At 43.5% G+C, this 26,828-nt stretch overlaps 1 protein-coding gene across 1 annotated transcript in view; it reads left to right on the top strand.

Moving 5' to 3' along the window:
- The window catches only part of PPL (periplakin), a 62,113-nt gene that overhangs the window by 16,154 nt on the left and 19,131 nt on the right, over positions 1-26,828 (top strand). Inside the window, exons 2-9 of the mRNA XM_063314820.1 lie at positions 12,887-12,986; positions 16,850-17,004; positions 18,366-18,486; positions 19,725-19,850; positions 21,082-21,144; positions 22,118-22,279; positions 24,216-24,323; positions 24,460-24,555. Coding sequence (XP_063170890.1) covers positions 12,887-12,986; positions 16,850-17,004; positions 18,366-18,486; positions 19,725-19,850; positions 21,082-21,144; positions 22,118-22,279; positions 24,216-24,323; positions 24,460-24,555 — 931 coding nt within the window. The remainder of the gene's footprint in view (positions 1-12,886; positions 12,987-16,849; positions 17,005-18,365; positions 18,487-19,724; positions 19,851-21,081; positions 21,145-22,117; positions 22,280-24,215; positions 24,324-24,459; positions 24,556-26,828) is intronic.

Genomic DNA, 26,828 nt, shown 5'->3' with positions numbered 1-26,828 from the left:
CAACAATTTGCAAGGTCCGGAATGTGGCCAAGTTGACAGCGTTGGGTGCCTTTTGCTCTTAGATGCCATTCATACCTGATGGCAGGTGCTAAAGACATACCTGCCAGGACTTTGCATTTTTTAATCTGCTCACTTGTGAACAGGAAGGCGTGGGTGGGGAGTCCTCAAGGACCAAAAGGCAAAAGAAGGATGTTGTTTAGAAAAGTCCTGAGAAATGCCATGCATTGCAACAATTCTTTTTGCTTCCTCACCTCTCCTTGTTCAGCTGCTAAGGAATAAAACACTCAGCAGCTGCATTCACACAAGGTGCTTCCTCTTGTTATTGAATTAATCTATTTTCTGATTAGCACAATACCCTGAACCACAAATCACCAAATGGATTTGATTCATACCCTAACCAAACCCTCTTAATCAATATTAATGATAACTACAGTAAGTTCAGGGGGTTTGACAGTCATCTGTCAGAGATGCTCCGATGGATCCTACACTGAGCAGTAGTTGGACTAGATGTCCTTCTACTCTGCTGTATGAATCTAAATAATAATAATAATAATAATAATAATAATAAGTGAATGCATTTACTAGGTTGCTACCTGTATAATTGTGTTGGGCTGTCACCTGCCTTCACATATTACAGCCGTGGTTTGGCTTACCATAATAAATATAATCAGCTGAGTTTGAACAAAACACTAAGCCATAGATTATGGCTCACAAACCACAATGACTGGTTCAACACAGTACGTTGAACTGAAATCAGACAGGTCATGGCTTAGCACGGTAAGAACCCACTCACTCTTTTCTACCTCTTTAGTGTTAATCGTGGTATATATTAGCTGACACTGAAGATGCTGATAAGCCCAATCTTTGACACTCACATCTTTTGTTTTCACATTTTTGTTCTTAACCAAGACTGAGATATTGGGGGAAGTAGTCAGTGATTAACTAGTTTGGCAGATATAAAAATTCCTGGGGCAGGTATGTTGACTAAGGTATGAAAGAATTTGGCCAGACACCATTTATGCAAAGGTTGAGAGTAAGCTCTGAAAGAAAGTCAGTGTTATGGAAAGAAGATGACAATTAAAGTGATGACATTCAGTGAGCCCACCTTACCCACAATGAAGGGGTTCTGTCAAGTTTCCTGAGTAAATCAGACAATAGAACAAGCCTGTCTTAATATAATGTATGAAGCCAGGCACTGAGATAAAGACCCTTGGGCATTCCAGGTGGTTGTTTCATCTTCATCTTCATCTTCATCTTCATCTTCATCTTCATCTTCATCTCCATCTCCTCCTCCTCCTCCTCCTCCTCCTCCTCCTTCAGAAGATTCACCTTCTTAACGAGCCACAAACCACTTGTAAAAGAGTTGAACATTTCAGCCCTGATCACTCCAGATGGATGTCTAACCACATCCCTATAGACATGGAAAGTGGGGTAAATAAACCCCCAACCCTGATTGCCTGCCTATGGATAATGCCAGTGGTGTGTGTGGGCAGAGCATGATGACTTGTTCAACAGACCATCGCTAAAACAAATCATGGAATAACTGCTGGCAGAAGATGCCTCTGTGGTTCTTGCATGACTTTTCCCCTCGCATGTCGTGTTGTGTAATGCCAGATTTTAATTCTGAGTAAACATCTGTGTGGCCTTTTTCTGAAATCCTTTGGGCTCTGTAAAATGGGTTGCTGCTGTGATTGTCACCCACTCCTCTCTGGATTCTTGAATGGGGAGAAAGACTTCATAAAATACTCCCGCCAAGGCTGCAGGCAATGTGTGCAAGAAGGCCACTTTGAGTGGACCTGGCTTAATAATTGTCTTGAATTACAGCCAGCATTTCTTGGCAGATGATCTGCAAACGCCTCCACCCTTTGCTCTGGCATGAAATGCAAACGTCCAGGATCTCTTTTCAGCAACAGCTTGTCCAAAAGGAAAAGTTATCTAGCCAAACAGATCCTGGCACTGTTTATTCTCCTGGATCAGTGTGTCTCAACCTTGGCCACTTTAAGATGTGAGGACTTCAACTCCCAAAATTCCCTAGCCAGTGATGCCAAGGTTGAGCAACACTGTCCTGGATAGTCCTAGGTTACATCTCTGTTTTGTTAATAGTTTGCATCCTTGCTCAGATCTGATTGCTGGCCAACGTTCTGCAGGCACTTTTGTCCAGCTGGAAAGAGGGTTTCAAGCCCAGAGGGCAATCAGTTGTGTGGCTTCCAGAGCTAATTGCGGGAAAGAGAATTGTGTGAGCTCATTAGTTGATGGGCTGTCTAAAGATTTAAATCCCCGCAGGAGCCTGGATCTTCATGCCCCATTCTCCAGTTCTGGTGGACTTGCTGGAAGGTTTTGCAGTGGGGAAGAAAACAGGAAACAGCCTTGTCTGGTCTGTCAGCAAAGCAATGGGCTGAACCTGACTGTCCTGTTATAATTGTTGGTAATAATAATATTGCAACAGAGAGATCCAATTCGTAAGCTCTGTTATCCTGGGGCAGTGCTAAGTTTATTTGTGGACTGGGCAACTCCCCACAGATGTTGTGTTCAGGGAAGATGCCTTTCTATGTGGAAAGCTGCTCCTAAAATAACCTTATCCCCACCACAACAACCCAGTGAGGTAGACTGGCCGAGAAAGAGGGGTGTGCTTAGTCCCTGGGGAACTTCATGGCTGAATGCGGACTTTAACTTGAATTTTTCCACTCAGAGCCCAGTATTTTAACCACTGTAGTATGTTAATATATAGTATCTTATTTGAAAATGCCCGGGCCTGAGTGTGTTAAGGGACCTGACTCCTGGCCTTGTTGACTGCAATATTTTCCTTGGCTGCTGTACATTTTAATTTTTGTATTTATGGCTGTAATGGTTTTGATTTTTATTTAATATTGTTCACCGCCCAGAGTCACTTGTTCAGATGGGCTGCTATACAAATGGATCAAATAATTTATTCAATAAATAAATTACCGGAAGCTTCAGCTGGTCCAGAATGCAGCCGCGCGGGCTATTTGTGGCGCCCCCAGAAGGGTGCATATAACACCTTTGCTACGCGAGCTGCACTGGGTACCAGTTTGCTTCTGGGTCCAATTCAAGGTTATCACCTCTAAAGCCCTACATGGTGTGGGGCCAGGTTACCTGAGGGACCGCCTCTTCCCTGTTACATCAACCCGGCCCACCCGATTGTGCAGAGAGGGCATGCTATGGACCCCGTTGGTAAGAGAATTCTGTCTGGCGGGGTCCAGGAGGCGGGCCTTCTCTTCAGTGGTGCCCGCCCTTTGGAACATCTTGCCCCTGGAGGCGAGGCTAGCTCCATCGCTCCTGGCCTTTCAGAGAAACTTGAAGACCTGGCTCTGCCACCTGGCCTGGGGTGGGGAGGAGAAGAGTCATGCCTGGGGTTGGCTACTGCCTTGAAGTACCCCTTCCACGTGAAGACTGAATGAGATACAGCAATCTGGACTTTACTTATATTACTAATGATATGTAATTTTATAATGCATTTTATATATTTGTTGTTTTACTGAGTATTCTGTTGTAAACTGCCCAGAGTCCCTCCAGTGGGAGGAGATGGGCAGTGACAAATTTGATAAGAAAGAAAGAAAGAAAGAAAGAAAGAAAGAAAGAAAGAAAGAAAGAAAGAAAGAAAGAAAGAAAGAAAGAAAGAAAAGAGAAGAAAAGATACTGCTTTCTCCTGTCTCAAGGGGAGTCAAGATAACAGACTGCATCAAATCTTTAAAAACTGAGAAGGTGGTAAGGAAAAAACAGCAAATAGCTGAAAACAGGGCTGGGAGAAATAGCAAAGAAAGACCCAAGCAGTGGTGGAATTGAGCCATCATGCTGCATGCTCTGGTGAGGTTTTGGCTTAGCTTATGCATGAACCCAGTGGTGGCCGCACGTAAGCCATGATTGACAGCGAACCACTGCGTCTGAATCCGTTCGTTGAACCTATTCAGCAAACCACAGATAAGCAAACCAGGGCTTTGTGTAATCTTGGACTGGCTCACAAAAGTGCTGGTCAGGCCCTGATAAAACCAGGGAACTCATAAATAACGGATCTAACCAAGGTTTGCATTCATGCTAGAATCTGGTAGCAGTTAGGTTTAGCGGAAGCCGTCATGGTGACTGTGACCAAGCTTCCTGCTTCAACTCATTTTCATTTTTCTTACATATTCTTCCTTTTTTTAAAAAAAAAAAAAAAGGAAAGGAAAGATGGCAAGCTGTAAAGCAAGTGTCACCTTTAGCATCATCATCAAGGTCTCTATGTCTCTAGATCGGTCCCATAGGCATTTCTGGAAAATAAAAGCAGTGGATGGCTTTGCAAAGTGTTTTTGGAGTGTGCTTGCCTACTTGGGGGGGGGGGAAGATACAAAAGGAAGAATAGGTGATAAGGGACTTGAAAGAGTAACTGGAAGCGATATTTGACAATATTTGACATATTGTAAATGTGCGTCTTACACTTGGTTATACTGACTTTGGCCGCCATTTTGTGCTGGTGCCCACACCGCTGTTCCAAATTTCAGTTGGATTACCTCTGCCTTGTCAATAGACTCAGTTCATCTGAACGAGGTCACAGCGAAATGCAGTAAAAAAAAAAATAGTTACAATAGTTATCTGGTGGTTGCTAGCATGAAAACAGCAGTTTTGGAGATGGCTCCACCAATTCATATTTTTAATGGGTGTAAACAGTGATGCATTTGGGAGGGACAGTTTAGGCTCAGAAAATGGAAATACCAAAATTAAAATGACCTACTTGCTAGGAGGTGGGGTGTGTATGTATATACAGTATGTCTTTGTGTGTGTGTGTACACCCATGCCCACAAACACACATTCATTCATTCATTCATTCATTCATTCATTCATTCATTCATTCATTCATCATAGAGGTCCTCAAGAAAAGCATGCGGGTTCCTGTTGCAGTTTGTCCTCTACAGCCGTACATTGGTTTTATTATTCTGGCTTGCAAACAGACCCTTGTGGGGACAGTAATCTACTCAGAAGTGTCCAGGAGTTTGATACACCTAGCAAAACTGGTAAATTCTGGAGATCTGGCAGCGTAGCTGGGTGGGAATCATGTAGGGAGGGAAAAAAAAGAAAAGAAAAGAAAACTCAGTCCCAAATTATTCTTTCCTCAATTTGGTAAATGCAAAATTATTTACCATGCATGTTTGGTAGGACTGTCCCATTTCCACATGGGGGATGCGTTCGCGTAACACCTCCACCCTCACCCATGGTTTGAAAACACAATGGCTAAGCCAAAGCCAGACCAGTTCAAGGCGTGGTCGTGTATGGTATGAATTAAGCTTTTGTGCTAAGCCTTTATGTGGTCTTACTTGTTTTGGCGTAGCATATTAAACGAACATGCCTGGCTCTGTTAGCCATAGTTTATGTTTTAGCGTTACACGGGCACAACTAAGATATGCCTGCCATGAGTAGGGGGAAGTTCTGAGCAGAGGACCCTCTTCAGCTTTCTCTGCTTCACAGATCCCTTTTGCTCTGATGGGAGATGGAAGAACAGGAAAATAATGGGCTGGGGGTCACAAATGAGAGAATGGCTGGTTGTAGGCAATGCACTGAACCATAAACTAGCCAGCCCTAGTTGTTTAACAAGTTGTGTGAATGCAGTGTGGGGTGGCTGTCTGTCTTAAGCTTCCCCTTGGAATGAAACTGAGCAGTTGCATAATAAATGCTCCATCTGGAACCACCCAACTTCTCTCATTTACTTTTTAAAAATTGAAAATAGCAGTGGGTGGAAGCCCTGGGTCTGGCTGGAACCACTGGTTTTCCCCAGTGTTAAATTTTTTTCAAGGTGGAGTCCCTGTTCTGGGGCAGCGGGGAGTGGAAGAAGCAGAAAACTGGGGAGAGGTGGATCGAGGCTGGTTTGCTGGCCTACTAAAGGGATCGTTTTACATAGAGGCCATCTGCCTTCCCCTCCAAAATTTTATCTGCAGCACAACAGGCCTTGAAAAATTATCCCTGAATTGTGAATTTTCATGGGGCAGAAGGAGGACATGCATGGGAATAATCATACTCATTATAGTTCATTCAAAATAAATCAAATGGATTTATCTTCACATCAACCCAACCATCAGATTTATCTTAACTGGCAAGAGATTCATCTGATTTACTCTAAGACCAATGACATTAAAGGCATGGTCCATTTCAAACAAAACCAACTTCACAGCTTGCCTGGGTCTTGCTGGAGCGTGGCACTTGGAAGCATGGAATTTGGCACCAAAAAGGTTGTCCCCATCACGCAGCAATATTGTGTTGCTGGTCTCTGTTGCATAAATCCATCTGGCATGTGGTGCTTTTCAGCAAAGCTTTGGGACATTTTGTTTTCCAGCCTTCTGCCTCTTAGGTTCTGGCAGCTGCATTTCACTGGTCTGGCAAGGTCTGAAAAGCAAGCTGTGAATGGGAATTGTCTCTTCAACAATGCTATTCATTTGCTGCTGATCTAAAAGTTTTGGTGGGGCAACTGTCTCTTATCAATGAAGCAGACCCGCAGTGTGTGACGCCAGGCTTTTCAGTTCAGCCAACCAGAATGATGGTAGAGCAGTTGGGGAATCCTGGGGAGGGGGGAAAAGAAAGCACCTGCACGAAGTAGTAAAAGAATTGTGTGCGTTGATTTCTGTAGTCCGTATTTCAGGTCCCATTCACTTTTGCCGCTCTCTGGCAGAAATGATCAGTCTGATGTTCTCCAGAAGCCCTTTTTTTTATCATCAGTATTATTATAATACATTTTTTATTAAAAAAAATTCAAGACCATAGAAGTATAAAAAAGAAAAGAAAAGAAAATAGAAAAAAAGAAAGAAGTGAGAAAAATAAGAAGGCATAGAATTATGACTTCCGTTCTTCTTTCTGTCGAGTAACTGCCGTCTTGTTCTTTCCCCTTCCTCTTTAAGCCTTTTTAATCCCCAAATCCAAAAATCACTTCTCCAGAAGTTCTGAAGATGGAAACACTCTCCCATCGTTCTTTTTCACTGGCCATGCTGGCTCAGGCCCATCAGAGTTGAAGCTCTTCAGATGTGAAGGCCCCCACTTGTTCGGTGTTTCTGCAGGAATCCATGTGGGTCATGACACAAGATTTTGGGGAGGCTGAGGAAGGAATGGAAGAGAGATTCCATGATCGTATACAATTGCGTCACAGAAGATGATTCCTTTGGCGGATCATCTTATAAATGGCAACTCAGCCCAAGTAGCAAGAAACTTGGGAAGAAGTGTTTCAAATCATTCAAGAAGACTCGGCCTTACTGAATCCCCTAAAAGGAAGCTAGGAAATTGCTCTTACAAAATCTTGGCATTTACCCCCAAACTAGCATTAAAGATTCTTTACAGAGATTCCTTATAGAAGCATGTTCAGGTAGTCCTCGACTTTACGCCCACAATTGGGACCGGAATTTCCATTGTAAGTTGTAGCGGTCGTAAGTCAAGTCATCACATGACTGGACCTGATTTTATGACCATTTTTTTTACAGCGGCTGTTAAGTGTATCACCATGGTTGTTAAGCGAATCACCAGTAGTTAAAATGAATCACCTGGTTGTTAAGTGAATCCCAATGGGTGTTTTTTGTATGACTATGGGACACTGCAACCAGTTGTAAATGCGAGCTGGTTGCCAAGCACCCAAAATGCTACAATGTGACTGTGGGGTGGTGACGCGACTTTTGCAATGCTCAGAAGGCCGTCGTAACTTTGGACTGTCGTTAAATGAAAGGTCGTAAGTTGAGGACTACCTGTATAGTTCTTGCTTCCTTGGTCTTGCCCAGCAGTATGGAGCTCAACAATAATAATACCATTCTTGCAGGATAAATAGGATTCAGGGGCCACAGGTTGCCCATCTATGGGCTGGACAGACTTATTTGGCATCTGTCAGGAAAGGTGTGAATAATGTCTTCTTATCTAGGACTTAAACCTGGCTTTTGAAGTTCTGGGGGCTGCACTCCAAAACAATGAGAGTAAGGTCAGGACCAAAAGCTATCTTTTCTTTGATTTCAAAATTTTATAGTTAATATTATAACCCATCTGTATATAATGCTAAGGTAAAGGTAAAGGTTTCCCTTGACGTTAAGTCCAGTCGAATCCGACTCTAGGGGGCGGTGCTCATCTCCGTTTCTAAGCCTTGGAGCCGGCGTTGTCATAGACACTTCCGGGTCATGTGGCCAGCATGACGACTCGGAACGCCGTTACCTTCCCGCCGAAGCGGTACCTATTGATCTACTCACATTTGCATGTTTTCGAACTGCTAGGTTGGCAGGAGCTGGGACTAGCAACGGGAGCTCACCCCGCCGCGCGGTTTCGAACCGCCGACCTTCCGATCGACAGCTCAGTGGTTTAACCCACAGCGCCACATTTATTATTATTATTATTATTATTAAACGTGTACACCACCCAACACAACAACTCTGAGTGGCTCACAACAATCAAAGAAATTACAGTACAATCAATAAAACAAAAAATGCAGATACAAATAAGGCTAAACTTTAAGTCCCCCCCCCCCCCCCATCAGCCTATTCGACAGTCCTTCCCCAACCTGGAACCTTTTGATGGGTTTTGCAGCTGCTGTAATTGCCAGGTAACCAGGAATCTGGGAATTGAATTCCCCATTCGATGCAGAATGCTACATTTAAAAATGCCTATTTGATAACAGCTTTGGGATTGCTGGGAGAGGCAGCGATTTGCAGGGGTCGTGCTTGGCTCTTGAGGTCTTGAGTAATGGTTCTCTGCTTTATGGAAATGAACCGAGGCCAGAAAGTTTGGGGAATGTGAAAGGTACAGGTTTCATAAACCTCAGAAAGCGCTTGTGTTTGACTGGAAACCCCTGATGGACTTTCTGCATGAAACAGAAAAAAAAATGATCTTATGATTTCTGGCTTTGATGATTAAAAAAAAAATAGCTAATAGAAAAGAGAGAGCCTTTCTTTTTGTACCCATAGTGTAAAAGGTAATTTCGTAATTGTGCTTATATTGGCTGCAAAGAAAATGTGCTGAAAAGTAGAATTTGCTACTTCTTTCAATTTCTTTTCATTTTTTTCTATTTGCACTTTTTGTCTTTTTCTTTCTTTCTCTCTCTCTCTCTCTTTCTCCAGGTAATCCTTGACTTATGATCATTTGTTTAATGACCGTTTGAAGTTACGATGGCACTGAAATAGTGACTGGCAACCAGTCCTCACACTTATGACTGTTGCAGCATTCCCTGCTGTCAACTGATCAAAATTCAAATGCTTGGCAACCGGCATATATTTATGACAGTTGCAGCATCCCAAGGTCATGTGATCGCCATTTGTGACCTTCCCAGCCAGCTTCCAACAAGCCAAGTCAACAGGGGAAGCTGAGTTTGCTTAATGACCATGTGATTCACTTAACGACCATGGCAAAAAGGTTGTAAAATTGGGTGTGACTCACTTAATGACAGCCTCACTTAGCAATAAAAGTTCCAGTTCCGATTGTGGGATTGTGGTCATAAGTCGAGGACTACCTGTACTTTATATTGTTTCTTGTTAGTTTTTATCTTCTATTTAAAACTCTTAATAAAAGTTTATACAGACAAGAAAGGGCTTGTATTGTTCTGGTCCCCTGTCAGGCCAAAGGATTACATTACACCCTGTGTTGTTCAGATTCCTGTCCAGATGCCAAGCAATCTTTTTGTCTCCTGTCTGAAACTAACAGTCGCTGTGCCTTATTCTCTGCAGCCTGGTTGGGAGGCAAAAGCAGGAGGCAATTTATGTAAGAAAGTTGTTGCATCCCAAGGTTTCAATATCTTATGGGCAACCTGCATGCTGGTTTCCCATATAATTATCCCAAATAAATACACTGCGTGCCTCGGAATTATGGCTAGTCTGCCCTTGAAAATCCAATAATCCGAGACTTGGTGTGCCCGAATTGCTTGCCAGCTCTAGAGGAGGCTGACTGTTACCACTCTGCATGCTCAGATCAGGGACTCATGCAGAGAAGAATTTGCATTTTTACATTCTGTGAACCTTATGGGGTATAAGAGTGTACAGGAGGGGGAAGGAAGTATCCTAGCTTTAGAAAGATGGGGATGGAGTTCATTAAGAATACTCAGGAATAGGAACCAGAATGCAGTTATGCAGATGGAGGGACGTAGTGCTATAAAGAGGGGCTGGTTTAAATGTGGGGGGAAAGGAGGATTAAAGAACCCCCAGAAGGGAAAAAAGATACATCTCTTGACTTACATGCGGCTTGAAGGAAGATAAAGTTTCCCCAGACTGCCTCCTTCTTGTAGGAACATCTATCTGGCATGGAAAATGTCATGGTGGTTCCCAGGCTAATGAGGATGCAGGAGACAACATTATCAACAGACACCTACAAGCTCCTTTGTTATCAGTGGAATGACCTGCTGATTTGTAGAAAACCAGTTTAAAAAAAAAAAAAAAAACTACAGAGATCTCTACCTCAATGTCCTTAGGGATGTATTGGCTCTAGATGGGCTACAGCTGGAATTCTTGTAACTTCATCCCTCTCTTCTCAATAAATCTGGCTAAAGAGAATTATGTGAGAATTGAACTTGGAAAAGAATCACTTCCCATTTGAGGCAGATGCCAAAAAGGCTGTCCTTACGAGAGGAGGAGGCTGTCCTTTGGGACTCAGGGGACCGCTCAGTGGTTTTGGGGACCTGATAGGACCAAGTGGGTTGAGACGATGATGCAAAGTAAGGGGAGCATTGCCAACAGATGGGGGGGGGGGGAGTGATTTTCCATTTTCCTTGGTACTGTTGGATGGGATTAGATCAGAAAGTTTCTCCAGCCTCAAACAGCCACTCATCTTTGTGTGTTTCCAATCTGAACGTGGTGGGAAGGTAAAGGATGCCACTGATTTTCAGTGGTGATGGAGGAGGTTGCACAGGCCAAGACAAAAGAGGTGAGAGATCACATCCTTTGGTTGTGGACCCCTGCTGAAAGGGATCATGACCCCAAATGGGGACTCATCCCATTCAAAGCCATAGCCTGCTCTGAAGTCTGTATCAGCTGGTGGTTCTAAAATATAATGCTTCTTTCTAAGTCTAGCCTTCCCACCAACATCAATCTTTAATTCTCATTGTTTAAATGTTCAGGCTCTGAATACCAAACATTTGATAACAGATCAGAATAAAACTGAAATTAGATCAACGTTTTCCTCAACTTGCTAACCCACAAACACCCAGTCAGTTAAAACGACAAGGAAGTTCTTTGTTGTCATTCTATCGCTTATAACTAAGGTTACCTCACTTTGGCTGCAAAGCCAAAAAAGAATCAAATAATTCATTTGATGAACTGATTTGAAAAATAATTGATTTGAAGAATCAAATAATTCATTTGGCTGCATAATTTGTTGTCCTCATCAAGGTTATAATAATGAAACTTAAAGGGAGAGAGAGAGAGTCTGTATCATGCAATAGGCTAAAGTATTGTTGGCTAGTTTGGATGGTTGGGTGAAGCCAGCTAAATGTACAGTCCATCTCCTTGCACTGAAGGTACAACAACAAGGCTCCAGAGGCATCTGCAGGACCAAAGGCCTTTGTCAAAATGACGAAAGCAGCATTGCACTGTTGTGATGGAAGCTCTGCCTCTTTCTGTGTGGGCTGCCACATCAAAAGAGGGGGACCGTGTGTTGTGATGGAGTGATGCTTCTTTAATCCTTTGCTGCTGCCTCCTGCGCCCCCACCCCACTGCCTGTGGACACCTCTGAAAGACTTCTTAGAGGCCATCTCAATTGCTGGTGACTTCACAGACACATCCATGTTGTTTTCTTGGCAACAATATGGAAGTGGTTTGCCCTTGTCTTCCTTTGAGATGTGTTTTGGACTTCCTAGTCTAGCCTACAGTCCTGGGATTCCTGAATTCTCATCTAGGAATTAACCACGTATGACCCTGCTTACCTGCTTTGGAATCAGCTATGGTGACACACGGTGGATCCCGCCAAAGGTGCAGGGTCTAGATTAGCTTCTTCTCCACCTTGAAAACAACAGTAACATTTTAGTAGCAAAATTTCATCTTGGCTGGAAACTTCACCTCCCTCTCTTGCCATTGGTTTCTGGCCAAGAGAGGTTGTCCCTATTCTACTGGTCAAAGCTGCATAATTGAGTTTGCTAACCTGATGGAGCACCGTTGAGGCAGACAGGCTCTAGATAGACAGTAGTCTCTCTCCCAAGTGCTAGGAACCATCCCAGGTAGAACAACTGCCACAACCTGCTTGGTTGCCGAACGCCCCCTGAACTTGCTCAACGCTTCCAACTTTGCCTAGAGCTTTATACAGAAACATCCTTGCCAAACGTTCCCACTCCTGGAAGTTCCTGTACCTTTAGCAGCAGCCTGACATGAAGAATAGAGAAGAAAAACACTCTGATTTAGCTAGCATCAAGTCAGACCAAGTTTCATTTGTGTAACTGATTGAAGATGCAGGCAGGGCCAGCTATAAAAGGTCTTGGCAGCTGTACCATGGGTTCTGCCTTTTGCCAAGGGCAAGACAAAGTGTTCCAGTTTATATTTCCCAAACAATAATGTGTGGTGGTTTGAGGAATATGCAAGTTGCAAAACCATTTTGTAAACTAAAAGCAGACCTACAGCAAAAAATAATTCTAAAATGTTTGGTTTCCTCAGCAGATCAACCACAATTATTGCTATTTCATAGGCCAGGTGAATTGAGGACAGTAAAATTACCCACAACATTTTTCTGATGTTCAATCTGTAAAGTACTGAGGGTCATTCAAAGGCTGTCTAGAAACTCTTCTTTCTCTTAAGCCTAAAACATGCGAAACAAAGACACTTTGCATATATTGATTATGGTAGTGGACATTTTTTTTAAAATCTTTAATTTCTAGAGCCAAGTCTGGATCAGGTTAGATGGAGCTGTGCTCCCCTCCCTGTGACACACACTAACAACAACCACAACTTTCCTGCTTCTCCCTTCACAGCATTTCCAACAAGGAACTGTCAGAACTGATTGAAAAGTTGCAGAAAAATGCTGATAAAGTGGAAAAGAACATTGTGGAAACGGACTCAAAAATGCAAAGTGTAAGTTGCTGCCGTGCCCTGCGTTGTGAGTTATTGAATGGTTAATTGAACTTGCTTAAAACAAATACGTTAAGATTTGAGTCAGCGGGAACCCTCACAGTGTGACAAAAGGTTATTTTTCCCTCAGTGCAGATCTGTGTCTATTCAGGCTCCGTGGCATTTCTGTTCTTTTCCTCATGTATGTTAGGGATGATCCCAATCTACAATTTCTAGGGGGAATGGAGGATGTAAAGAAAAAACTCTGGTCTTTCAAGTTTGGGATGATGTCTATGGCCTTTTCCCTCCCTCAGCCGTATCATCCTCACAACAATCCTGTGAGGGGAGAGTGAAAGAGAGAGGCTGGGTTCATGTATCTTGCTAAGCCATCCTGGGTTGTTTGATTGTGGCTTAGGGTGATAAGTACATGCACCTGTTGTGATTTGTAAACTTTTTTGTTAATAATTTTATTGCAGTTTTTAATAAACATAGTAAACACTAATATAAACTAAACGAGCAGAAAAAAGAAAAGAAGCATGCAGAAAAAAGACAAAAGGAAAAGGCAGAAGAGAAAAGAGAAAGAAAAAGGCTACAAAGACAATAATGAAGAAATGGCTTCCAACCTTCATCACACTGAGCATAAGCTAGTATACTAACTTTTCACCCTCTTTTAAAGCTACAAATAAAAAAAAACTCTTCTCCCCATAGCCTAACGTTTATCTGTATGCAGTGATTTGTAAATATTTTTAATGGCTTATTGATTGCATCTATGTGACTCACTGAACCCTAACTAGCTAAAACCCATTGACTTCAGCATATTGCCACTCTAGCCCAACGTGGTTAGGTCGGGATTCAGTGTGTTGTGTGAACCCAGGAACCGCCCAGAGTCCCTCTTTTGGGGGAGATGGGCGGTAGCAAAATTTGAATAAGAGCCAGTTTGGTCTAGTGGTTAAGGTGCTGGGCTAGAAACCAGGAGACTGAGAGCTTTAGTCCTGCCTGAGGCATGAAAGCCGGCTGGGTGACCTTGGGCCAGTCCCTCTCTCTAAGCCCAACCCACCTCACAGGGTTGTTGTTGTGGGGAAAATAGGAGGAGGAGGGAGTATTAGGTATGTTCGCCGCCTTGAGTTATTTATAAAAATAATAAAGGTGGGATAAAAAATAAATAAACAAATAAAAATAAATAAATAAAATAAAACCTTGGGTTAACTGAGCAAGCCATCATTAAGATAACCATGCATAAGTATGCCATGCAGACATGTCCACTGAATCAAGTGAGCTCTCTGTGATTTAATCCACAAGCCATGGTTAAAGAAGCTACGGTTTAGTGTGCTATGTGAACTCTGCCAGTTTGTCTTCTGTCCACAGTTGATATTTGTGATCCTGCAGCATCTGATGCTTGCTCAGGCTAAGCAGGGGTGCATCTAGTCTATCACCAGGGGGAAGTTTTTATTTGCTCTCACTGAGGTCCTGTAGATAAACTTGGAACATCATGTCTATGCCTGGCGCAGTGAATGTCATGAGATGTTCAGAACCAGAGAGAGAGTCACACATAGACTACACCTCCTGGCCATGAAGAAAGCCCTTCCTTTCTGAAGAGGACAGAACTGAGAACTGCCTCTCCGGGTCAACAGAAGCTTTTATCAAAAGCCTGGCAGGGCGTCCACCTTGATTTGCAGAGGGATAAATTGGGTTCTAAAAGTGAAAGCTATCCATTGCTGAGATTTCTATCACAGGTTCCTCTTCTCTCCAATAAATCTTGTTAAAGGAAATGGTTTGGGGAGGATTCGGCCAAGGCCTTAGCACTCAGGATGGCTTAGCTCTGATCCCTCTGCAATTCCGAACTTCTCTTGTAGAGGGTGTTCGCAAAACCGATGTCCCATCCGGTGTCTCCCAGGGTGTGGGAGAAATTGTGATTCTTTAAAAGCTGACATAGGCATGGGATAGAAAAACAGGCTGAGCAGCTTAGAATGGTTCTAGATGGACCGGAACTGATACAGAGGTGGAAAGCCATTCTGCCTTTTTCCTCTTGAAGGATTTCCCCAGTAAGAATTCTAAAAAGCAACCAGGAAATGGGAGGGTTACAAAAAAGAAAGGGCAATCTCTGAATCTGTACTACGGTTGGAGTTTGGAGATGATGATGATGATGGGTTCTCTTCTGAAGAATGCTCAGAGATTTAGGATCAATTCAAGTTTTACCCCAAAACCTAAGAATTGTCCAAATATCTCTGTAATATGAAGGTAGTTTCAAGCAAAGCTGTTTTTTGGAAGATGAATGTCTTAAGGTCGAATAATTCTAATTTTTTCAGCTGTTTTGACAATTCTGTTGTTAGAGCTCTTAATGCTCCAGTAACTGTGGGCAAAACCTTTGCTGTTTTATTCCATAATCTTTATATTTCAGTTGTTATGTCCCAATATTTTACCATTTTTTCCAGTTCCTTTTGAGCTATTCTACTGTCATTAGGTGTATCACATCTATGAGTAAAAGTTGCTTTTCTGCTACCGCTGTGATATTTGGCATGTTGTGTTCTAGATGTTGGTTCTCCTCCTTCTCCTTCTGTCATAACTTAAGCAAAAAACCATGCTGAGACAAGGAATTAGTCTCTAGTGTTTATTAACTGCTCTAGTAGACAAAAATCCTACCAAACTGAAGGAGCGTGGGAAAACCCAGACAGATAAACCGCAAAACTCAAGGCGGGTCTGTTCTGGGTTTCTTCGAAGGGACGTTCAAAGCCTCTAAACTACGCATGTGTTTTCCCCCCTGGATAGGGGCCCCCTCCTGCTCACCATATGTACTCATGACACTTCCTCCTCCTCCTCCTCCACCACCCCATTTCACCACCAGCACCACCATCATCACAATTTCTCCTTCTCCTTCTCCTCCTCCTCCTCCTCCTCCTCCTCCTCCTCCTCCTCCTCCTCCTCCTTCTCCTCCTCCTCCTCCTCCTCCTTCTCCTTCTCCTTTATTCTTTCTATATTATTTTGATTTCACACCCCTGACCTTTCTATCCATAAATATTCATTTAAAATAAAACATAAACAATTACAATCCTGTAAATGTTTAGTGACACAATTCTTACAGAAATTCCTGATGTCTCTTCTGGAGATTGCAACCCTTTTGTTAGCAGAGCTTCTGCTTCAAAGGCTCTGGTTTATGTTGACTTTAAAAAAAATCTCGCACTGAGGACAAGAGAACAGAAGTGTACCGGATTTATAAAAGAGTTTCCAGCATCAGTTTTTTTTACCATGGCAGTTTGGGAGCTGGGAAGAAAGTGCAGGAGATAATTTTATGCAGTTTTATTGTGCCATTTTGTAAGCTCTTCCCCCATTTCTCATGCATTACAGGACCTGCACAAGAAAAAAAAAAAGGGAGGGGAGAAAGAAATGCAACAACAGCAACACAATTATACATATAAAGACTTCACACACACACACACACACACACACACACTTGCATAACACATTTAATTTCATTGCAACTGTCCATAAACAAGTCTTTCATGAGTCACAAGTAACATCAGACCCTCAATCCACGGAGTAATTGGGGCCATGTATTGATTTATAATTTTACGTTTCTAAGGTTACCCAACTCAACAGCATATCTGGGCAGCATAAAAATTAAACATTTGCCTTTCCAGTGTTGAAGGACTAGTCTCTTAGCAATAAGAACAGCATGCAGATTCATTTCTGCAGCCTAGCTGTCAATGTCCATGTCATGGGTATATAGTTCAAAAGACTATGACTTCTGAAATTATTAAACTTTGTCTCTGAGTCAAATCAATTATGCAATTCCTTCTTCCGAGCACTTGATAATGGTAGGACATTGCAAAAAGATATGTTTTGATGAAGCATTATTCTCACTGCATCTCTAACAACATGGTGGTTTCTAGGACCTGCACAAACTTAAGGCTGGGCAGCCCACCCAATACCAGGACTTCACCGCAGATAAGTTGATTGAATCTGACAAACTCCTCTATGTCCTGGATGGGGACGCAGCCATCGCTCGCCACATGAAACACCCCCAGGGCGACATGATCACGGAAGAGTGAGTCTGGGGATGTTAGCACCAGGGTCACATTGACCTGATACCTGGGTTACTTTTCATCACATGTTTCTGCATTCCTCTCCAGTTTCAAAACAATGCATGCAAATTATTGAAGTCAAATGCAGCTTTTTAGAAAATACTGAATTCGAAAAGCACATTGATATTATTCTCAAACGAGGGTTGTGCTGAAACTCTGGGGGACTCCAAAGACTGGTTGAGCTCTTTTATGGAGTTTCATTTGTGTTGAACCCAATTCCTGATGACTTCATGGAAACATCCTTATTGTTTTCTCAACAATTATATGGAATAATTTGCCACTGTTTTCTTATGGGATTTGTTTTTATTGTACTGTGGTCTAACCCATTGCCTTGGTCTTCCGTTTAAGCACTTCTGACCCCACTTAGCTTTTTGAGATCATTCAAGGTCAACTAGATGCTGCCATCTAGGTGGGCAAGTTCTTTGATCTGTAGATATGAGACCTTGGCCAAGGGAAACCTGCGTGCTACCTCTGCACATTCAGATGCAGGAAACAATCAATAGGAAAGAGCTGTACAGGTAGTCCTCGCTTAACAACCATTCGTTTAGTGATGGTTCAGACTTACGATGGTGCTGGGAAACCAACTTACAACCAGTCCTCACACTTACAACCATCACAGCATCCCCACAGTCACATGATCACGATTTGGGTGCTTGGCAACCAGTTCACATTTATGACCATTGCAGCATCCCATGGTCATGTGATTGCCATTTTTGACCTTCCCGGCTAGCTTCTGGCAAGCAAAATCAATGGGGAACTGCATGATTTGCTTAATGACCATGTGGTTTGCTTAACACTGACAACGATTCACTTAACAACCACTGCAAAAAAGGTTGTAAAATTGGGTCAGATTCACTTAATGACTGCTTCACTTAGCAACTGAAATTCCAGTCCCAATTGTGGTCGTTAAGTGAGGACTACCTGTAGTTGTCTTATCCCACTGTCAGGTTCTCTGAGGGCCAGGCTACACATTACATTCAATACTTTTTTTTTCCTTTTCTATATATTATGCCCATTTTTAAGAAGGAAAATGAAAATAGCAGCTGATGATTTCCCCCCTTTTCCTTCTATGCAATTATTAGGATTGCAGTCCTGATCTAACAGGGTTCTCTTCTGAAGCTGCTATTTGCGTTGAGGGCCCCCTTCCATCAAGGCTCATGGAAATCGTAGCTTCAGAATGGGGCAAGTGAGGCAGACGTCGCCAGTCTGGGTGAAATCAAGTCTTATAATGGAGTGGGTGTAAGAAGGTTGAAACTCTTTTGCCGAAGTGTCATGTAAAAAAACAGGCAAGAACTTTCAGTTTTCTTTTCTTCCTTTTCTTCAGTATCCGGCAATTAAAGGAAAGAATCAACAACCTGAGACGGAAGCATGACCAGATTTACAATTTCACCCCAAAGGAAATTGAACCTCAGGTCAATTGGTCCTCGACAATTGAAGAGAAGCAGGTAGGCCATCTCCAAATCAGGAAACACTGATGTGCTTTTCTTTGGGTGGCCTCCTTCATTCTGAGACATGGGCTGGTGGGGGGCCCTTCTGGCTCTGGATGGACCCCTGTTGCCTAACTCCCTTCAGTTAGAAATGTAGTCCAGGAGGAACTGAGCTGGGCTGGACTGTGTTCCCTAAACTCTGCTTAAAGGGAGACTTTTTTTGAAAAATTCAATCAGTTTTCCCTGACCTGGCGCCTTTCAGATGCATTGAAGCCCAGTCCCTGGCCAGGAATGACAGGAGTTGAATTAATCTGGAGGACACCAGTTTGGGAATGACAAGGTTCAATTGTTCAAATGCCCCCCTCCCTTTGTTTTAATGGCTATGCAAGAAGAGGTCATGGGAGAGCTTAGAAGTAGGATCAGGATGAGAGGTACATGGAATATTTAGCCTTCTTCCATCTTCCTTGCCATGTTATCCTTGAAAATTTCCCTTCACCACGATGTTAGTCTTGTTGGAAAAGACACCTACCGACTGTTTGCAATCCCAATGCATGCCCATCGCATTCACGCAGGTTAGCCCTGCAGCTGACTTGGCCTTTTCTTATTTGTAAATCAGGAAACATTACAACTGTACTCAGCAGCCTACAGAGGCATAGTCCACAATCCTACTTCTAGATTTTTGTGCTGGCGTTCTTCTACACAGAACCACTTTCTTCTCTAGATGGTATGGTCACCATCATAATTTGATCAGAAGCAGGAGCCTCACTTTAGGCTGGCGATGAGCAACCTGCAGCCCTTAGACATGTGGGCCACCAAATCTAATGGTGCAGCTCCTTGAATGGTCTTCTGAAAGTTAGTGGCAAATAGCCTTGACTCCTTTCCACTTTTCAGTACTCACCACAAGGAAGGTGCAAGAGTTGTGGAGCAGGGGGAAACTCCTTCTGTCACTTCTGGAACTGCAGCAGGCTTTGTGCGGACCACTGAGGGCCACATTCTGTTTGCCCCTTAAAAAACCGTGAATGCCTTTCCCCCAAAGCTTCCCATTTATTTATTTACTTTAATAAAAACAATCTAAATCTAAAGAAATCACAATCAGTAGATCCAACCATGCTCGGAAGGTTCTACTGAGCATGAGGTGCCACTGGTCTGACTTGCTGTGAGGCACCATCTTAGTGCCTGGGTTCTTAGTGTGCCTGGGCTCCTGGGGCCACGGGAAATGATGCCCTTACCACCTTTCCTTTGCCCTCTTTCCCAAGGAAATCTTGAACAGCAGAGGCTTTGGCACAGACCTGCCATCAGTCAACAGTCAGGTGGAGGAACACAACATCTTCCACAATGAGGTGATGGCTATTGGACCACATATCAACAAAGCAGGTGACAAGGTATCCCTCCTGTTTCTTCTGTCTTTGATGAGTTGGAGGAGGGGAGGAGAAGCAACAGCGGTCTTTATATGCTGCAGGAGAAATCCAGCATGTGCAACTTTCTCCCATGATGGGGAAGCTGTGCCTGTTGAGTTTTTGCCTGTCGTGCATCATCTGAAGGCCCAGGAACCTCTGCAAGCAATGATTTTCCCGAAGAGTGATTTAAACAAACTTTTCAGGCTTATCTAGTTTCTGTGATTGTGTGTGTGTGTGTGTGCGCGTGTCTTCCTCCCTCCCTCCCTCCCATTTGTATGTTTGTATGGCTGGCCATCTCAGTAAATGACTCTGGGTGGCTGTACAAATGATGAGTTTGAATAAAGATTCCAGAAGTTATTTTTTGTCTTCTCAACCTCAAATCCTCTCCTCCTCCATATAGGAGTTGGCAACCTGGTACTTTCTGGGCCTTTGGGCTTTTATTCCCATCAGCTTCAGCCAAGGTTTGGGGGAATTGTAGTCCAAAAGACCTGGGGAACACAAGCTTGCTTTGTCCTCTGCTGCTTGTTGAATTGCTGTCTTCTGCAACAGAGGGCACAAACATATTAAGAGCAAAGATTCGCAATGCCCATAGAGCTTTGAATACCCAGGTAGCTGTGGAAAATCTTGCAGGGTTGTTGTGAGAGGAGCATGTAAATAGATGGATCAAAGTGTAACTCATTATTACTCCATTTTTTAAACATGTGGTTGTTCTCAGATATTCCATAATATGCCACACTGGGAAGGGTGAATGCTCAGTGTCGAGAGTAAGGAGCATGGCCTTGATGGAGATAGGCAGGAATCATTACCTAGGTGAAAGGGGCTGAAACATTTTTCAAGTCCTGAACAGCAAGATAACATCTGGAAGTAGCTCAGGCAGACAGACACCTCCCTAATTCACTGGAGTATAAGAGGGAAGAGGAGGTATAGGACAATCAGATTAGCAAATCTGGCAAATCTTAATTAAAGTAGTTCTCCTCTTTCTGTGGAGTTGATTTCCTGGTCTGGTCCACCTAGAGGGGCTGGCAGTCAAGTATGTTCATCTACCTGGTGCCCTCCAGGTATGTTAGAGTTAAAATTCCCAGAATTCCTGTGCACTTTAGCTAGGAGTTATTCCATCAACTGGGCACCCATCTATGGAGGCTTCAGAGAAGTGGCCAGATCCTTAACTGTGATGCATTTACTATAAAACTATGGTCCTGCTGGGTTTTCTTTTGAGATGTGTCTTTTTTCTTTCCAGGAGCACACAAGTGAACTTCAGATGAAATATCAGAAACTGCTGGTGAGACTTTATTCCCCCCTAAACAGATGTGTGTAATTATGGCACATCTAAACAAATCAAAGATGAAATGAGAAAACATTCCTAGGGCAGAGGGCACATGGAAGAAGTTGCTTTGTTCAGTTTCAAGAAGACAGAATTCCCCAGGAATAAAATTCTTAGGACAGGGAGAAGGACCAGGCTTTCTGGAAGTTGGATCAATATCACATCTGGAATATCAAAAATAAAACTTTCAGTGTTGATCATGGGATATTTGTAGTTCAAATTCTTGTGTTCTCCTGGGGAATGGAGTAGATGGGAAGAATGGCAAGGAGAGGCCATAAAACAGCTTTCTGCAACTGGTGTTGGATTATAGTTCCCAGAATGCTGAAATTTCAAGTCTATCACATCCAATCTGGTGGGACTCCAGGGTGTGGGGAACTACCATAAAGGAAAAGGTAGCAGTGCAAGGAGAAAAGACTTTAAAGCAGTGTTTCTCAACCTTGGCAACTTCAAGATGGGTGGACTTCAACTCCCAGAATTCCCCAGCCAGCCATGCTGGCTGGGGAATTCTGGGAGTTGAAGTCCATACATCTTGAAGTTGCTGAGGTTGAGAGACATTGCTTCAAGTGCATGCTGAAAATAATTCAGACTTCATTGAATATAGGGTATATCCAATTAGGATTAGCCAAGAAACCTGGCCCAAAGCCATTTTAGGAAGCTAAGGGAACCATTCACTTATTGGGGTCAACGGAACTGTTTTATTTTGTGGTGCTAGCTGGAAATTTTATCTTGCAGTTTCTAATTTGACCTCAGCTGGGGCAGAGGGGGGTTGCCCAAGCTGGACCCATCAACAGGCAATCTCCTCTAAGTCTCCTGGGTTTTGCCGTCTGGAGAAAGGGATGGCTGGAAAACTGTTGTTGTTATTTCTTCTGGAGCGGTCTCCTTCTGCATCTCTCAAACCTGACCCTTGGCCAAACGCTCTTTCCGCCTGCAGTCGGAATCCCAGAGAAGGCAGGAGAACCTGAACTTACTGCAGGACTTCATGCAGCGCTGCACCAATAAGCTCTACTGGTTAGATCAGCAGGCTAAGGACAGGCTGCAGTTTGACTGGAGCGACCAGAACCTCGACTATCCGAGCCGCCATCGCCAGTATGAAGTGAGTCTTTCGCTTGACAATCTCTTTCCACTAAAAAAGCACAGGAAGACAGTTAGATACTGAACACCAGAGTCTGCACAGAATAACTTTTGGCCTGCAAATTTTAGCTAGGTCCAGCATTGGAGCTGAAGTTGAATATTAAAAGAGGTACATGGGGTTTTTTCTTCCAGATGTTATACAGGTAGTCCTCGCTTATTTATTTATTTATTTATCAAATTTCGTCACCGCCCATCTCCCCCAAAAGAGGGACTCTGAGACACTTAACAACCATTTGTGTAGTGACGGTTCAGACTTATGACGGTGCTGAAAGAAACGACTTACAACCAGTTCTCACGCTTAGGGCCATCATAGAATCCCTGTGGTCACATGATCACCATTTGGGCACTAGGCAACAAGTTGACATTTATGGCCGTCGCAGTGTCCCATGGTCATGTGATCGCCATTTTTTATCTTCCTGGCTGGCTTCTGCAAGCAAAATCAGTGGGGAACCATATGATTTGCTTAATGATCACATGGTTTGCTTAACGTCTGCAGTATTCCCTTAACAACTGCCACAAAAACGGTTGCAAAATCAGGTCGGATTCGCTTAATGACTGCTTTGCTTAGCAACTGAAATTCCAGTCCCACCACCTACCAGGAGAGTTTGTAACCTGGTATTTCTGTAGTTGGTTTCCTACGGTTTCCTCACGTTGTCAACCTTTGCTATTCAAGTACTGTCCAAGCCCAACCTTGCTTAGCTTTCAATCCCGGAGGAGATCAACCAGATTCCGCCACCTTCTGAGATTAATAAGAACTCTGGCTATCTTAAAACAAGTCAACTTTATTCTGTGGTATCAAGAGTTACCTTCTTTAACTTACAGTTCTGGTTCTGATAAAATTGGACACTCTAATTAACTAAAAGCCGAAGTGAAAGATTTCAAACTTCTGCTCTCAGCTGCATGGGAAGAGAGGATGAGATGGTGTTCCTAAGGTCAAGAGAGGGCTAAGGCTCACTCATCTATCACTGAACCCTAGTTTAGGATTGTGATGGATACGGTCATTGAGTAAACACCATTGCTGTTGAAGAACTAAAATATTGCAATACTCTTCTGTTAAACCCAAGAGTTGAGAAACTCAGTCTAACCAACTCAGATTCTTCCACCCGCAGCACATACAAACCCACTAGGCTGGATGATATTAGGAAGCCCTGTGGGCTGGGGGGAAGGTCTCTCAGGCTGCATTGGACCCTTTTCTTTGCATTTGCCTGCTTTATTTATTTATTTATTTATTTATTTAATTCCCTATCCCGCCTTTATTATTTTTATAAATAACTCAAGGCGGCGAACATACCAAATACTCCTTCCTCCTCCTGTTTTCCCCACAACAGCAACCCTGTGAGGTGGTTTGGGCTGAGAGAGAGTGAGTGGTCGAAGGTCACCCAGCCAGCTTTCATGCCTAAGGCAGGACTAGAACTCACGGTCTCCTGGTTTCTAGCCCAGCGATTTTAATATCAATTTTACCTTTCCAAATATACTCTTGTGCAGGTGGAATTCAATGTTGGATCATGCTTACAGGAGCTTCTGTTGGGCAGTTTTCAAAACACTGGGCAAATAGCACTTAGTGCTCTCTGAGCCTTGTTGTTTTCTTGCAGACGTTTCATTGCCCGACTAGGCAACATCTTCAGTGTGAACCTTCTATTGGAAATAGCACCTCCTTTAAGCAGCCTTCTAGAAATATGGGGATTCAAGTTGATTTAGATGGCTTTTCTTCAATTATGGATGTCACAAAGGGAACAGTGGCTATTCTATCATATAGGAAATTCTTTTTGAACCTGTGTAAATGATCTTTCATTTGGGGTTCCCATGCTTGAATTCGATTTGTAACTAGACCAAACCACATGCAACTGGAGTGATTCCATATTGTTTCTCTGTTTCCTCATTCCTTCCTCTTTCCTTAGAATTTCATAAATAGGAAATTGGAAGAGAAAGAGGCAGCCATCAACAAACTGCATGAAGATGGTAGTAAGCTCTTGTCTGAAAATCATCCTGGGAAGATCCCCATTGAGGTAAGTTTGGTTTGAAGATGGCCACGTTAGAAAAGTTGTCCCAATGTGGGAGATCATTCTCACCAACTCCCAGTTCATCTCTTATTTGGGGCATCAACTAGTATTGTCCTGAGGTCCACTCTCCACTCATTTGCAGGCTCACATTGAGGCTGTCCACGCTGACTGGAAGGAATATCTCAATCTGCTCATTTGTGAGGAGAGCCACCTGAAGTTCATGGAGGACTATCATCAGGTACTACTTTGAAGCCAAGGACTAGTCAGTGAAATCTACAGCAAGATGGTACCTTTCTCCTGGGAGTTCTACGAAAACTGACCAGGCAGAGAGTTGAATCTTGACAAGACAGTATCTTCTAAGTCTCCGGAGGATAGGAAGTTAGTTTTAGGAAGCACATAGCAGATGACGTTGGCTCCTGAGACTTGGCCAACACTTCCTGTTCTGCATCATCTTGCTACTGGAGATACGTGCTCCATGATATGTGGCCCTGTTGCTCAGTAGGAGAACCCTTGGTTTGCATGCTAAGGATATTGCACTTGATCTGTAGCATCTCGAAGCAGGGTGGGAAAAACACCTCCTTGTAATGCTACAAAGCTGCTTGTTGGTGTCAATAGTACTGAATCCTGTGTTACAGTATCATGACTAAATCCAACCAAAAAAGGGGGCAGAGAGGGACCATAATGTCCCATGATCATTGATTAAGTCCACCACTGTTCTTTCTGTACTTGATTTCAGTGAATTTATTCTGTACTCATATTGCAAGCAGGAGTTTCAACTTTTTCAAGCTAAGGGTTGCACTTGACCTGAACAGCAGATCGGGGGCTGCTCTTCAAGAAATAATGGATGGGGGCAAGGATAGAAACTAAATTTGATTTCATGTAACATCGATCATATGGTTCCCCTCTCCAATCAGTTAAAGTTACAGTTGGGTGACGACTTTTGGAAGATCAAGGTTTTAGGGTCTCCATGTGGCCCTGAGGCCTCAAGTCATGCTCTTCCATCATAGAAGGGCATTTGGGTCCATGGGTATGGGCAGGAAGTGGGAGAGAATTTCCAGGTGCGCCATCGCTTTGGGGATATTGTTCTTGGCAAAAGGAAATCTTCCCTGTCTCATTTGCAAGGGAGGAACCAGGAGGAGGCCACCCTTGGATCCAGCCAGCAAAAAAACCTGACCAACAGTGTGTCTAGTGCAGCTTTGTGTGAAGGTTGTACAGGCAGGTCAGGTGGTGCAGCTTGACTGTTGGCATAGGAAGCAGCTGAAAGAGCTGGTGGGAAAACAGTCTTGTTGGACAGGTTCTTCTCCAAAACCTTTCCTGTACTGCCCGAAGTAACAGGTGAAGCAAGTCTCTGCTTTTTGGAGGTGGGCTAGCCAACCAAAGCTTCTTAGGCAGAAGACCTTCCTGGTCGATAGACACCTTCTGCCTAGTCTAAAGGGTTCATTCGGTCTGTCTTGCCCTGTTCGTTCAGTGCTGAAGTTCCCACTGTTTAGCCAGCCCTGAGCTTTGTTTCTCTCCTTAGCCAGAGCAAGATTCCTTTGCTTTCCCTAATGCAAACAGCTTGCCTGCAACCATGGGGATCGCTTCCAAGTCATGTTTTAATGTGCAAGGGTGTGGCTGTGCCCCAAGGTTAACCCCATGAATGGAATGGCAAGGCGTTTAAGACTTGCACAGAATTGAGATGGGGGAGCTTTTCGCACCAATGGAGGGGGAAAAGGAATAGCGGCACATACCAATTTAATGTAATTGAATTGTATTCAAAGCCAAGGGCTCCAGGGGGAGGGTGAAGGGAGGGATGGGAGAGAGGGGGTGGGGTGGGGGAGGGGAGGGAGGGAGGGAGGAATGTAGGTCCCAGGAGCATCCACAGGGTGTGTCAATAAAGATGGTGGTCATGACCAAGTGAGCAAAATTCTGCCAAGGGGCAAGGTTTTAATTATGCCACTGTGCCCACCATCTTGACTTCCTTGACACCCCCTGTGGAGGCCCCAGCTTCCTCCCCATGAAAAGAAAAGTCCTCAAAGCATTTTTAGAATTAAAATATGCCCCCTCTTCAAAGATCCACATTGAAAGAAACCAAAAAGGGGATCGTAATGTCAGCTTCCATGACCCAAGTAAAGTACTAAAACCACTCCCAGTAAAATCAGTATTTGGATATCTCCAAGCTGGGGAAAGGTGAACCTGAGACCTTTTGGCTTCAGGGGACTGCTTAAAAACCACTCGGCTTCCATGGGAGTCCAGAGTCCAGAGCTATGGAATCTTGACATATTGGCCTGGAATCCCCTTGTTTTCTTTTCATTCCAGTCTTTGCTTGTTTTAGCCTCACCACAACCCTGTGAGATAGGCTAGGTTGGAAGATGGTGGGTGCATGCACACATCCTGACAATACCCAACGGTGCACTGTAACAAGGTCCAAGATGGCCATATCCCTGCTTTATTGATGTTTCCAATCCTGATAACTGTAGCTGGGCCACCTTGTTCTTCATGCAGGTTTGGACAGGACAGCCCTTCAACTAT

The sequence above is a fragment of the Candoia aspera genome, chromosome 14, assembly GCF_035149785.1.
Source record: "Candoia aspera isolate rCanAsp1 chromosome 14, rCanAsp1.hap2, whole genome shotgun sequence".
Lineage (NCBI taxonomy): Eukaryota > Metazoa > Chordata > Lepidosauria > Squamata > Boidae > Candoia > Candoia aspera.
The sequence above is the reverse complement of the archived record's forward strand: the minus strand, read 5'-3'. Positions and strand labels throughout refer to the sequence as shown.